This window comes from Bombina bombina, chromosome 10, assembly GCF_027579735.1.
Source record: "Bombina bombina isolate aBomBom1 chromosome 10, aBomBom1.pri, whole genome shotgun sequence".
NCBI lineage: Eukaryota > Metazoa > Chordata > Amphibia > Anura > Bombinatoridae > Bombina > Bombina bombina.
Window position 1 is genome coordinate 199,900,153 of NC_069508.1, and position 15,012 is coordinate 199,915,164.

Here is a 15,012-nt window from a genome sequence, read left to right on the forward strand (position 1 = left end):
TACCATAGGGGGCGCTCATATGAAAGAAGAGGAACAGGATGCTAGTGGACCCCTCCAAGTATAATGATCGTAATTTGTGCAAAACAAAACAACTTTCTCAGTTTGTATTTTAAATTTTACTTCTCTTTATCAAGGCTTTTTCCTCTATGATAGCTCAGGTTTATCAGCAATTTACACTTTCTCTTACAACAATAAATTACAGCCACTTGTACTATAGGATTGATTTCTTTGCTTTGCCAGCGATTTACATGAGCATGCACTATACATTAACTGCAAAGTTTAAAATCATTGTGATGTAGCAGGAAACGCAGCACATGCCTGTTGCTTTTAAGTCTTCGGTTATCAGAAATAATCTAGGGGTGCACTAGATAACACTTTAGTAGGTAGAATACATTTACTATAAAGTTGATTTATTGATGCTGTTGTACAACTACACTCCAAGAAAGGAAATCATCTACAGATCTCTGACTATGGCGATTAAGGACCCCTGCTAAGTGACATAAAACTATAGAATGGAAACTAGTCATCAAGCCTATCCATCAAATTAACTGTTTTTTTGAGCAGTAAATAAATTACTAATTATTATTTATAACACACAGTGACTATCAACTTTAAAACGTTAGTATCAGACGATAATACAGTTTTTTAACCGCTTAACTACCAGCGTCGTACCCTGTACGTCGCTGCAGTCCTGGACTTCTCTCTGCCGCGATCTCGCTCAAAATAGCGAGATTGCACTATTTTTGCATGCCCCACGAGGGGGGCACTGCAGAAATAGATTTGCAGAGTTATTGATGCAGAGAGGGCCACTCTGTGGCCTTCTCTGCATCGTACAGCGGTGGTGCCGATCGTTGGTTGGTGGGAGTTGCACAGGAGTTGTGCGCAATGATTGGGGAGAGGGGGATCCTGGTTATATTGCCGAGTGATGGAAATAGGAGGGGTGGGAAGTCGATCTGGGAGGGGGAGGTGGGTAAGGTATTGAGGGGAGGCAGCTACAGAAAAAATGGCTATTTTTCTTCTTTTTTTTTATAAAATACCTAATTTGCAGCAAACTGGGTACTGGCAGACAGCTTCCAGTACCTTAGATGGCGGCAGTGAGGTAGAGGAGGGGGGAGGTTTAGAAAGCTGTTTGGGGGGAATCGGGAGGTTGGGGGGTAAGGGGGATTCCTACACTGCAGAAAAAATATGTAAAAAAAATTATGGGGAAAAAAAGCCTTATTTTAGTACTGGCAGACTTAATGCCAGTACTTAAGATAGCGGTGACAATTGTGAGGTGGGGGAGGGAAGAGAGCTGTTTGAGAGGGGTCAGGGAGGGATCAGGGGTGGGATGTGTCAGTGGGAGGCTGATTTCTACACTAAAGCTAAAATAAACTCTACAAGCTACCTAATTAACCCCTTCACTGCTGGGCATAATACACGTGTGGTGCGCAGCAGCATTTAGCGGCCTTCTAATTACCAAAAAGCAATACCAAAGCCATATATGTCTATTTCTGAACAAAGGGGATCCCAGATAAGCATTTACATAAATAATGTCAGTGAGAAACCTAAAATATTGAAAAAGTTAAAGGGACAGACAGTCTACACCAGAATATTTATTGTTTTAAAAAGATAGATAATCCCTTTATTACCCATTCCCTAGTTTTGCATAACCAACACAGTTATATTAATACACTTTTTACCTCTGTGATTACCTTGTATCTAAGCCTCTGCAGACTGCCCCATTATTTCAGTTCTTTTGACAGACTTGCATTGTAGCCAATCAGTGCTGGCTCATACAAACTCCACGTGCGTGAGCACAGTGTTAGCCAGGGCTGCCATCAGGGGGTGACAGGGGTGACTCCTGTCAGGGGCCCAATGGGCCAGGGGGGCCCCATGAGGCAAGAACTAAAATTTTTTTTTTTTTTTTTTTTAAATTTTGGTAGCCACCAGTGGGTACTACAGCAGAGTGCTAATTGAGCATGGGAAATGTTATTACAAGTAGTAAAGTATTAGCATTTGAGAGGATTTCTGAGTGTGCACTAAACCACTATGCACAGTGTGAGACAGACTTGGCACTTTGTTTGTACAGTGTGTGCCTGAGTCAGACGGCAGATCACTTTCATTTGCAGAGAAGGTACGACTTACTGAGGAAATGTTTTTTATTTCTTTGTGCAATTTCAGATTGTAACTTCAGTGTGGTAATAGTTGTATGGTGGGGCTAGGGATCCATAAAAACACATTTTTTAACAGCAGTGCATTTATGATTATTTGACAATGCTGTAGAAATTCTATATTTTGGGGGAAAATGGGGAAAAACAAACAAACATATTTCAACCTTTTAAAAGTACTAGCCATCCACCCAGATCATTAATGTACAATTTTGAATTCACAAAATTATTTTTGTTTGCACATTTACAAATATGATTCTTTAAAAAGTGATCTCTTAATTTCTGCAATTTTTTTTATCATGCATGTCACAAAATGTTGATTTAGGGGATGCAAGGTGCATACATGTTTCCTCCTGTGAGTGTTTCTGTGGGTGTCTGTGTTTATGTCTTTGTGCTTTGGTTTGTGTCTCTGAGTATGTGTGGGTTTTTTTCTGTGGGTCTCTCTGTGAGGGTGGGTGTGTATGTCTTTGTGCATTTTCTGTGGATGCCTGAGGGTGTGTGCATATGTCTTTGAGCTTTTTCTATGGGTGTCTCTGTGAGGGTGTGTGTATGTTTGTCTTTGTGTATTCTCTCTGGATGCCTCTGTGAGGGTGGGTGTGTATGTCTGTGTTTTCTGTGGATGTCTCTGTGAGGGCGTGTGTGTGTGTATGTATGTATGTCTGTGTTTTCTGTGGATGTCTCTGTGAGGGTGTGTGTTTTCTGTGGATGTCTCTGTGAGGGTGTGTGTATGTATTTGTGTGTTTTCTGTGAATGTCTCAGTGAGAGTGTGTGTATGTATGTCTTTCTGTGTTTTATGTGGTTGTCTCTGTGTGTGTGTGTATGTCTTTGTGTGTTTTCTGAGGCTGTCTCTGTCAGTGTTTCCTTGGGTGTATGTGCAAGTTTGAGTTTGTGTGTGTGTCCATTGTCTGTTCCTTTTTAGGACATTTTGACCTTACTACTAATTATTCACATCTTTCTACAGACTTTGAGACTAACGAGACCTTTCCGGAAGTTACCAATCCACCATTTAACCTTTAAATGATTGTTTAGGCAGTTCAGGGCCCTTCCTTTCAGCCACTGCATGCTGTTGTCATCATTTAGTTGGCATCTTCCTTTACAAAAAGATAATCAGAACTCCATATTTTGTTTTCTAAATCTCCTTTTTTTTTTTTTTACAAAACTGTAGTTTACCTCATTACTTGTCAGGTCAATGTAAACAACTGCTGAGTGTCTGTTTGGGTGTCTGTGTCTGAGTGTGTTTGTGTGTTTCTTTACGTGTCTGCTAGAGTGTCTATATGTGAATCCTTATGTGTGAGTGTGTGTGTGTGTGTTTCAGTGTATGAGTTTGTCTGTGTGTGTGTATGTTACTACCTTTACAACATTTCCAAGTTTAAATAGACACTTAAGAATAAAGTGCATATACGTTTTAGTCACTTGGTCAAAAATTGCACATGTCAAAGGAGGGGGGGGCCCTGATCAATGGTTAAGTCAGGGGCCCCAAAATTTCTAGTGGCGGCCCTGGTGTTAGCTATATGAAACACATGAACTAACGCCCTCTCTAGTGGTAAAAAACTGTCAAAACGCCCTGAGCTAAGAGGCGGCCTTCAAGGTTTTAGAAATTAGCATATGAACCTCCTAGATTTAGCTTTCAACTAAGAACACCAAGAGATAGCATTAAGGAGATTCTGTTTCAATTGAATGCTGTATTGCAAAGTATTATGTTTTAATGGATATTTCTCCAACATTGGTGTGTCCGGTCCACGGCGTCATCCTTACTTGTGGGAATATCTCTTCCCCAACAGGAAATGGCAAAGAGTCCCAGCAAAGCTGGCCATATAGTCCCTCCTAGGCTCCGCCCACCCCAGTCATTCTCTTTGCCGTTGCACAGGCAACATTTCCACGGAGATGGTTAAGAGTTTTTTGGTGTTTAAATGTAGTTTTTTTATTCTTCTATCAAGTGTTTGTTATTTTAAAATAGTGCTGGTATGTACTATTTACTCTGAAACAGAAAAGGATGAAGATTTCTGTTTGTGAGAGGAAGATGATTTTAGCAGACAGTAACTAAAATCGATTGCTGTTTCCACATAGGACTGTTGAGATGAAGTAACTTCAGTTGGGGGAAACAGTTAGCAGACTTTTCTGCTTAAGGTATGACTAGCCATATTTCTAACAAGACTGTGTAATGCTGGAAGGCTGTCATTTCCCCTCATGGGGACCGGTAAGCCATTTTCTTAGTCAAGCAAACAGAATAAAGGGCTTAATATGGGCTATAAAACTGGTAGACACTTTTATGGGCTAAATCGATTGCTTTATTTGGGCATTTTATTCATGTTTATGCTGATAATTCACATTTATAAACTTGGGGAACGTTTATTAACGGCAGGCACTATGTTAGACACCTTTTCCAGTCAGGGAGGGCCTTCCCAGTTGTAGGCTGAGCCTCATTTTCGCGCTATTACTGCACAGTTGTTTTTTGAGAGCAGGACATGCAGATGCATGTGTGAGGATCTGAAAGTAGCTGGAAAAGTTTCTAGAAGGCGTCACTTGGTATCGTATTCCCCTCTGGGCTTGGTAAAGTCACAGCAAAGGCTATAGCTGGGACTGTATAGGGGTTAAATTTGTAAATCCGTTATTTTAAGGGTTAAAGCTCTGAAATTTGGTGTGCAATACTCTTAATGCTTTAAGACACTATGGTGAAATTTTGGTAATTTTTGAACAATTCCTTCATACTTTTTCACATATTCAGTAATAAAGTGTTTTCTGTTTAAAATTTAAAGAGACAGTAACGGTTTTGTTTTAAAACGTTTTTTGTGAAAGCCAATGTGTCTCCCCATTTAAATTTGTGTGATAATTGTGCCATAGCGTCCAAACAAAGTAAGGACAGTACTGCCACAGATAATGAAATTGCCCAAGATGATTCCTCAGATGAGGGGAGTAAACATGATACTACATCATCCCCTACTGTGTCTACACCAGTTTTGCCCACGCAGGAGGCCCCTAGTACATCTAGCGCGCCAATGCTTATTACCATGCAACAATTGACGGCTGTAATGGATAACTCCATAGCAAATATTTTATCCAAAATGCCTACATATCAGAGAAAGCGCGATTGCTCTGTTTTAAACACTGAAGAGCAGGAGGCCGCTGATGATAATTGTTCTGTCATACCCTCACACCAATCTGAAGTGGCCATGAGGGAGGTTTTGTCAGATGGGGAAATTTCAGATTCAGGAAAAATTTCTCAACAAGCTGAACCTGATGTTGTGACATTTAAATTTAAATTAGAACATCTCCGCGCACTGCTTAAGGAGGTGTTATCTACTCTGGATGATTGTGACAACTTGGTCATTCCAGAGAAATTATACAAGATGGACAAGTTCCTAGAGGTTCCGGTGCACCCGACGCTTTTCCTATACCCAAGCGGGTGGCGGACATAGTGAATAAGGAGTGGGAAAAGCCCGGCATACCTTTTGTCCCCCCCCCCCCCTATATTTAAGAAATTATTTCCTATGGTCGACCCCAGAAAGGACTTATGGCAGACAGTCCCTAAGGTCGAGGGGGCAGTTTCTACTCTAAACAAACGCACTACTATTCCTATCGAGGATAGTTGTGTTTTCAAAGATCCTATGGATAAAAAATTGGAGGGTTTGCTTAAGAAGATTTTTGTACAGCAAGGTTACCTTCTACAAAAAATTTCGTGCATTGTCCCTGTCACTACAGCAGCGTGGTTCTGGTTCGAGGAACTAGAAAAGTCTCTCAGTAGAGAGACTCCATATGAGGAGGTTATGGACAGAGTTCACGCACTTAAGTTGGCTAACTCTTTTATTTTAGATGCCGCTTTGCAATTAGCTAGATTAGCGGCGAAAAATTCAGGGTTTGCAATCGTGGCGCGCAGAGCGCTTTGGCTAAAGTCTTGGTCAGCGGATGTGTCATCCAAGACAAAATTGCTTAACATCCCTTTCAAAGGTAAAACTCTATTTGGACCAGAATTGAAAGAGATTATCTCAGACATCACTGGGGGAAAGGGCCACGCCCTTCCACAAGATAGGCCTTTCAAGGCCAAGAATAAGTCTAATTTTCGTTCCTTTCGCAATTTCAGGAACGGACCGGCCTCTAATTCTGCATCCTCTAAGCAAGAGGGTAATGCCTCACAACCCAAACCAGCCTGGAAACCGATGCAAGGCTGGAACAAGGGTAAGCAGGCCAAGAAGCCTGCTGCTGCTAACAAAACAGCATGAAGGAGTAGCCCCTGATCCGGGACCGGATCTAGTAGGGGGCAGACTCTCTCTCTTTGCTCAGGCTTGGGCAAGAGATGTTCAGGATCCCTGGGCACTAGAAATAGTTTCTCAGGGTTATCTTCTGGAATTCAGGGAACTACCCCCAAGGGGAAGGTTCCACATGTCTCACTTATCCTTAAACCAAATAAAGAGACAGGCGTTCTTACATTGTGTAGAAGACCTGTTAAAGATGGGAGTGATACACCCAGTTCCAATAAAGGAACAAGGAATGGGGTTTTATTCAAATCTGTTCGTAGTTCCCAAAAAAGAGGGAACTTTCAGACCAATTTTGGATTTGAAGATCCTAAACAAATTTCTCAGGGTACCATCGTTCAAGATGGAAACCATTCGAACGATTCTACCCACTATCCAGGAAGGTCAATTTATGACTACCGTGGATCTAAAGGATGCGTACTTACATATTCCTATCCACAAAGAACATCATCAGTTCCTAAGGTTCGCCTTTCTGGACAAACATTACCAGTTTGTGGCCCTCCCATTCGGGTTAGCCACTGCTCCAAGGATTTTCACAAAGGTACTAGCGGTTCTAAGACCGAGGGGCATTGCAGTAGTACCTTACTTGGACGACATTCTAATACAAGCGTCGTCCCTGTCAAAAGCAAAGGCTCATACAGACATCGTTCTGGCCTTTCTCAGATCACACGGATGGAAGGTGAACATAGAAAAAAGTTCTCTGTCTCCGTCAACAAGAGTTCCCTTCTTGGGAACAATAATAGATTCCTTAGAAATGAGGATTTTTCTGACAGAGGTCAGAAAGTCAAAACTTCTAAGCACTTGTCAAGTTCTTCATTCTGTTCCACGTCCTTCCATAGCGCAGTGCATGGAAGTAGTAGGGTTTATGGTTGCAGCAATGGACATAGTTCCTTTTGCACGAATTCATCTAAGACCATTACAACTGTGCATGCTCAAACAGTGGAATGGGGACTATACAGACTTGTCTCCAATGATTCAAGTAGATCAGAAGACCAGAGATTCACTCCGTTGGTGGCTGACCCTGGACCATCTATCCCAGGGAATGAGCTTCCGCAGACCAGAGTGGGTCATTGTCACGACCGACGCCAGTCTAGTGGGCTGGGGCGCGGTCTGGGAATCCCTGAAAGCTCAGGGACTATGGTCTCGGGAAGAGTCTCTTCTCCCGATAAACATTCTGGAACTAAGAGCGATCTTCAATGCTCTCAGGGCTTGGCCTCAGCTAGCAAAGGCCAGATTCATAAGATTCCAATCAGACAACATGACGACCGTTGCGTATATCAATCATCAGGGGGGAACAAGGAGTTCCCTGGCGATGAAAGAAGTGACCAAAATAATTCAATGGGCGGAGAATCACTCCTGCCACCTATCTGCGATCCACATCCCAGGTGTGGAAAACTGGGAAGCGGATTATCTGAGTTGTCAGACATTCCATCCGGGGGAGTGGGAACTCCACCCGGAGATCTTTGCCCAACTAACTCAATTATGGGGCATTCCAGACATGGATCTGATGGCGTCTCGTCAGAACTTCAAGGTTCCTTGCTACGGGTCCAGATCCAGGGATCCCAAGGCGACTCTAGTAGATGCACTAGTAACACCTTGGACCTTAAACCTAGCTTATGTATTTCCACCATTTCCTCTCATTCCCAGGCTGGTAGCCAGGATCAAACAGGAGAGGGCCTCGGTGATCTTGATAGCTCCTGCGTGGCCACGCAGGACTTGGTATGCAGACCTGGTGAATATGTCATCGGTTCCACCATGGAAGCTACCTTTGAGACAGGACCTTCTTGTTCAGGGTCCATTCGAACATCCAAATCTGGTCTCCCTCCAGCTGACGGCTTGGAGATTGAACGCTTGATTCTATCAAAGCGTGGGTTTTCAGATTCTGTGATAGATACTCTGGTTCAGGCCAGAAAACCGGTAACTAGAAAGATTTACCATAAAATATGGAAAAGATATATCTGTTGGTGTGAATCCAAAGGATTCCCATGGAATAAGATAAAAATTCCTAAGATTCTCTCCTTACTACAAGAAGGTTTGGAGAAAGGATTATCTGCAAGTTCTCTAAAGGGACAGATCTCTGCTTTATCTGTCTTACTACACAAAAGACTGGCAGCTGTGCCAGATGTTCAAGCATTTGTTCAGGCTCTGGTTAGGATCAAGCCTGTTTACAGACCTTTGACTCCTCCCTGGAGTCTAAATCTAGTTCTTTCAGTTCTTCAAGGGGTTCCGTTTGAACCTTTACATTCCATAGATATTAAGTTACTGTCTTGGAAAGTTTTGTTTTTGGTTGCTATTTCTTCTGCTAGAAGAGTTTCAGAGTTATCTGCTCTGCAGTGTTCTCCGCCCTATCTGGTATTCCATGCAGATAAGGTGGTTTTGCGTACTAAGCCTGGTTTTCTTCCAAAGGTTGTTTCTAACAAGAATATTAACCAGGAGATAGTTGTACCTTCTTTATGTCCGAATCCAGTTTCAAAGAAGGAACGTTTGTTACACTATTTGGACGTAGTCCGTGCTCTAAAATTTAGAGGCTACAAAAGATTTCAGACAAACATCTTCTTTGTTTGTTGTCTATTCTGGTAAAAGGAGAGGTCAAAAAGCGACTTCTACCTCTCTTTCCTTTTGGCTTAGAAGCATCATCCTATTGGCTTATGAGACTGCCGGACGGCAGCCTCCTGAAAGAATCACAGCTCACTCCACTAGGGCTGTGGCTTCCACATGGGCCTTCAAGAACGAGGCTTCTGTTGACCAGATATGTAAGGCAGCGACTTGGTCTTCACTGCACACTTTTGCCAAATTTTACAAATTTGATACTTTTGCTTCTTCGGAGGCTATTTTTGGGAGAAAGGTTTTGCAAGCCGTGGTGCCTTCCGTTTAGGTAACCTGATTTGCTCCCTCCCTTCATCCGTGTCCTAAAGCTTTGGTATTGGTTCCCACAAGTAAGGATGACGCAGTGGACCGGACACACCAATGTTGGAGAAAACAGAATTTATGCTTACCTGATAAATTACTTTCTCCAACGGTGTGTCCGGTCCACGGCCCGCCCTGGTTTTTTAATCAGGTCCGATGAATTATTTTCTTTAACTACAGTCACCACGACACCCTATGGTTTCTCCTATTTTTTCCTCCTGTCCGTCGGTCGAATGACTGGGGTGGGCGGAGCCTAGGAGGGACTATATGGCCAGCTTTGCTGGGACTCTTTGCCATTTCCTGTTGGGGAAGAGATATTCCCACAAGTAAGGATGACGCCGTGGACCGGACACACCGTTGGAGAAAGTAATTTATCAGGTAAGCATAAATTCTGTTTTTCTATTACTGGCAAATTGTCTACGTGGGTTTAGAATCTTATTGACCTAAGAAATGTACTTATGTTTTTTCTTTTCTTTGTCTTTCTGTATGTATATAGATTATTGATGTTGTATTTTTATGTTTCAAATCAATAAAAAATAAAAAAAAGAATACGAAGAGAACAAAAAAAAATTGGTGATAGAAGTAAATTGGAATATTGTTTAAAATGACTTATCCTATATAAATAATGAGTTTGTTTTGGTCTAGACTGTCCATTTTAATGATTTTTTTTTATTTGATCGCATTTGGCGGTGAAATGGTGGCATGAAATATACAAAAATGGGCCTAGATCAATACTTTGGGTTGTCTACTAAAAAACATATATAGTTTTGATAGGTAAATATAAAAAAGGCTCTATTTCTGTTTAAATGCTAAAATTGGTCTGGTCTTTTGGAGAAGTTTTTGTCTCAAATGCTCAGTTATTAAGGGGTTAATAATTTACATATGTTTAATTGTTACTCCTTTAGTTTGTATTGTCATTATCTTTGTTTGGGGTTGTTTTATGGGTTAAGTTAGGGTGGCGCCAATAGTGAGCTTATATAACCAAGGGGGGCACCACTGTCTTACACCCTGCTTTCTTCTGATCTAGTGATAGCCCGTTCTTTATACAATTACCTGCTCTCCTCTAGCACTGAGAAAATCTTAGTGTAGTGCACAAGAAAAACAAAAATTACTTTATGTAATAGTGCATACACTCCAGATGTCACGTGTCTCATAGTGCATACACTCCAGATGTCACATGTCTCATAGTGCATACACTCCAGATGTCACGTGTCTCATAGTGCATACACTCCAGACGTCACATGTCTCATAGTGCATACACTCCAGACGTCACATGTCTCATAGTGCATACACTCCAGACGTCACGTGCCTAATAGTGCATACACTCCAGACGTCACATGTCTCATAGTGCATACACTCCAGACGTCACGTGCCTAATAGTGCATACACTCCAGACGTCACATGTCTCATAGTGCATACACTCCAGACGTCACATGTCTCATAGTGCATACACTCCAGACGTCACATGTCTCATAGTGCATACACTCCAGACGTCACATGTCTCATAGTGCATACACTCCAGACGTCACGTGTCTCATAGTGCATACACTCCAGACGTCACATGTCTCATAGTGCATACACTCCAGACGTCACATGCCTAATAGTGCATACACTCCAGATGTCACATGTCTCATAGTGCATACACTCCAGATGTCACGTGTCTCATAGTGCATACACTCCAGATGTCACGTCTCATAGTGCATACACTCCAGACGTCACGTGCCTTATAGTGCATACACTCCAGACGTCACATGTCTCATAGTGCATACACTCCAGACGTCACGTCTCATAGTGCATACACTCCAGACGTCACGTGCCTAATAGTGCATACACTCCAGACGTCACGTGCCTTATAGTGCATACACTCCAGACGTCACGTGCCTTATAGTGCATACACTCCAGACATCACATGCCTCATAGTGCATACACTCCAGATGTCACATGTCTCATAGTGCATACACTCCAGATGTCACATGCCTCATAGTGCATACACTCCAGACGTCACATGCCTCATAGTGCATACACTCCAGACGTCACATGCCTAATAGTGCATACACTCCAGACGTCACGTGCCTAATAGTGCATACACTCCAGACGTCACATGCCTCATAGTGCATACACTCCAGACGTCACGTGCCTAATAGTGCATACACTCCAGACGTCACGTGCCTAATAGTGCATACACTCCAGACGTCACGTGCCTAGGTATGCTTTCCAGTGAACGATCCAAGAGAAATAAGTAAATTTGATGATAAAAGTAAATTGTTTAAAATTGTTCGCTCTGTATATTTTTACTTTATTTTACGTTTAACCCCTTCCCGCTATTTAGGAAGTTCCTAACCTCGCTGGGATTTAGCACTGCATGGAATGTCCTGAAGCCATAGAGGCTTGGTAGATGGGGTTGCGGGCTGGAAGGCATCATAGGCACTCCCCCCTGACCCGATCCCATCATTAAAATCACGTGATTGCATGAACGATCACGTGATTTCAATTTATTCACATTGGAACTTTGTTAATAGACCAGTAAATACAGCAGATTTGCATAAACAACAAATGCATGATAAAAAGACAATGCAATAGCACTTAGTCTGAACTTTAAAGGAGTAGTAGATTTTTTTTTTTTCTGACAAATTTCAGTTATGTCTATTTCCACTCCTCCTGCATCATGTGACAGCTATCAGCCAATCACAAATGCAGATACGTACATTCTGTGATTTCTTGCACATGCTCAGTAGGAGCTGGTGACTCAAAATATGTAAATATAAAAAGACTGTGCACATTTTGTTAATGGAATTGAATTGGAAAGTTGATTAAAATTGCTGCTCTATCTGAATTATGAAAGTTTAACATGACCTGAGTGTCTCTTTAAACGCAGTCTTTCAGGGTCAGCAGTGCAATAATTACACGTGCTATTCATTTAGAATAAGCATATTTTACACTGTAGGAAATGAATGTTTATGCACACCTGTAACATCAGTAATGATTCAGTGACTGATAATGACAATGCCCAAAGCTCCGCTGGTACTAAGGGGACTGAGCTTTAGTTGTTTTATTCAGATCCTGAGCATCTGTAGTACATTATGAAATTATCTTTTGAGTAACAAATAAAAGTATGATGTCCCTGAAATGTGTATTAGTTAAAGGAGAGGAACTAGATGATTTGTATTACAGAAATGTTCATATATATTAAAGAATGTAATGCATCTAATGGTGGGTTTTTTATTATTAGCTTGTTTGACCCATTCCAGTTGATTCCCTGTGCTTCATTCAACAACGAGAAAAAGGTATCTGCATAAAATAAATGTGGCATTCTGCATATTTGTAGTTGGCTAATTTTGTATGCTAAAGATTGTTTGTTTTTCTTATAGGAGCCATTTCAAGTAAAGATTTCAGCAGAAGCCATGCTAATATTAAACTTGGTAAGCAACAGGTGCTATTCTGTGCTTGAAATATTAACAAAAAATCACTACTCCCTTTTCAATGTGTGGTTTTTTTTGTTTTTTTTAAGCATTCTCATGTGTCCATGGCCGAGGTTATAGGTCTATTGGGTGGAAGATATCTGGAATCTGAGAGTGTTGTAGAAGTAAGTCCTCTAGTATAGGCCTTGATTGCAATCTTAACCATATATAGTGAAAAAACATTGATCTGAACTGAGCTAATGGACTAGTATAGTGTTACTGTAGCAAAGATTAGAAGTGCTTGTTCCTAAATTTATTAGCCCGCCTGACTTACATCTGTAATTGCTGGACATCTGAATTATCTACACTAGGATTGGGTAAACCTGCAACAGGCTTTTCACAGACTGACAATTGTCCTCCTTTCTCTTTTTGTACATTTTAACAAAGTTAAATGTTATTTATTTTATTTTTGCTCCCTGAGTGCTGCCGTCATTTGTAGACATTTGCAGCTTTATGACTTGCTTGGCCGCGCACCACATAGCAGTGTTTGTTCAGCGTAAGTTCTCTCAGAAGCCCTGCCTCTCTTATATTTCTAACAAGTTAAATTGATGACATACAAAATTACCCTTCCTGCCATTTTGTTTATTTCTAATTAACATTTGTATCTTACCCACCTAAAGAGACATTAACCCCATTTTTTTCTTTCATGATTCAGATATAGAGTACAGTTTTAAACAATTTTCCAGTTTATTTATATTATCTGTTGCTTCCTTTTCTTGGTATTCTTTGTTGAAGAGCATAACTATATAGGCTCCAGAACAGCAGTGCACTACTGGGAGCTAGCTGCTGATTGGTGGCAGCATATTTAAATGCCTCTTGTCATTGGCTCATCTGTATTCAGCTAGCTCCCAGTAGTGTATTGCCACTTTAACTACAAAGAGCATGAACACATTTTATTATAGACATAAATTGGAAAGTGGTTTAAAATGGTATTCTTTATCTGAATGGTAAAGTAATTTGTAAACCATTAGAAATCCAGGTGTTCTTAAAGATTTAAATATATAGTTATCTGCAAATGGCATATTACACTATAGAAAACTGTTCCCAGATCTCCTCTAGCATTTATCTTACTTAAAATACCAACCAAGTCTAAACATCTGAAATCTTTAATTTAGACTTTCCTATCCCTTTAACGTGATATGTTCTATTCAGCTTTTTACAAATATACCATCACGTTGAAGTGATTTAGAGTATAGGGCCGCATGTCCCTTTAAGTGTATAATGGAAAATGTGGGAGCTCAAACAGTGCAGTGTTGTAACAAGACACCAGTTTAGCTACCAGAATTGTGATTGCACATAAGATAAATAAAACACTTGTGGAACATTAAATAACCATTACAAGAACAGTTCATTTCTGAATTTGTTTATATTCTATTCATGTATTTTGTTGGTTAATTTTCCTGTTAAATGATCTGTATTTAACAAATTCCGGGACAAGCAGATGACACCTCATCATTTATTTATTACCCTTTCAGCAGCAATTTCCCTGTACTGCCAGTGTGTCGGATTTAACTTGTTTTTATAAAGCAATTTCTAAACAATAGCTGTGTTTACAAATGAAATAAATGACTGGGTTTTCTAGTGATAAACGTGTTTTTATGCAGATCTGTACGGCAGAACCATGCAACAGCCTGAGCACTGGTCTGCAGTGTGAGATGGATCCTGTCTCGCAGACTCAAGCATCAGAGGCTTTAGCCGGGCAAGGGTACAATGTAATTGGATGGTACCATTCACATCCTGCGTTTGATCCCAGCCCCTCTATACGAGATATTGACACGCAGGCGAAGTACCAGGTACTAAATCACTCTGCCTACTTTTTTCTTCCGAAGTCTCTAAAAAAACAAAAGGGGGGTGATGATTGCTTTTGGATATGTCCACCTCCTTTTCAAATTCAATCTCCTGTTCCTCTGGGATAGTTTCAGTATTTGAAATAGACATTTTGCAGCAAAGCCAACGGTAGCAAGTTTGACTCTACCCTGGATGTTAGACACAGTCTTGTCTCATGAATACTATGAATCACAATAAATGTTCAGCACTCCTGCATAGAGGTGCACTCTACAAGGGTTCTGCACTCACCCCAAAGCAATACTGAAATGTCCAAAGGATTAGCAGCACCACCTCGTCAGATTCACAAAATGTTAATTGGGACATCATCACATAAACATATCAGCACAACGCTTTGGTCTAGACGACCTTGATGACAACATGATTAAAGGGACACTAAACCCAAACATTTTCTTTCATGATTCA

General features: G+C 41.0%; 1 protein-coding gene across 1 annotated transcript in view; it reads left to right on the top strand.

Annotated features, from left to right (window-relative positions):
- The window catches only part of MYSM1 (Myb like, SWIRM and MPN domains 1), a 287,009-nt gene that overhangs the window by 204,955 nt on the left and 67,042 nt on the right, over window positions 1-15,012 (top strand). Inside the window, exons 13-16 of the mRNA XM_053693624.1 lie at window positions 12,534-12,588; window positions 12,673-12,723; window positions 12,813-12,887; window positions 14,367-14,555. Of these exons, the coding sequence (XP_053549599.1) occupies window positions 12,534-12,588; window positions 12,673-12,723; window positions 12,813-12,887; window positions 14,367-14,555 (370 nt within the window). The remainder of the gene's footprint in view (window positions 1-12,533; window positions 12,589-12,672; window positions 12,724-12,812; window positions 12,888-14,366; window positions 14,556-15,012) is intronic.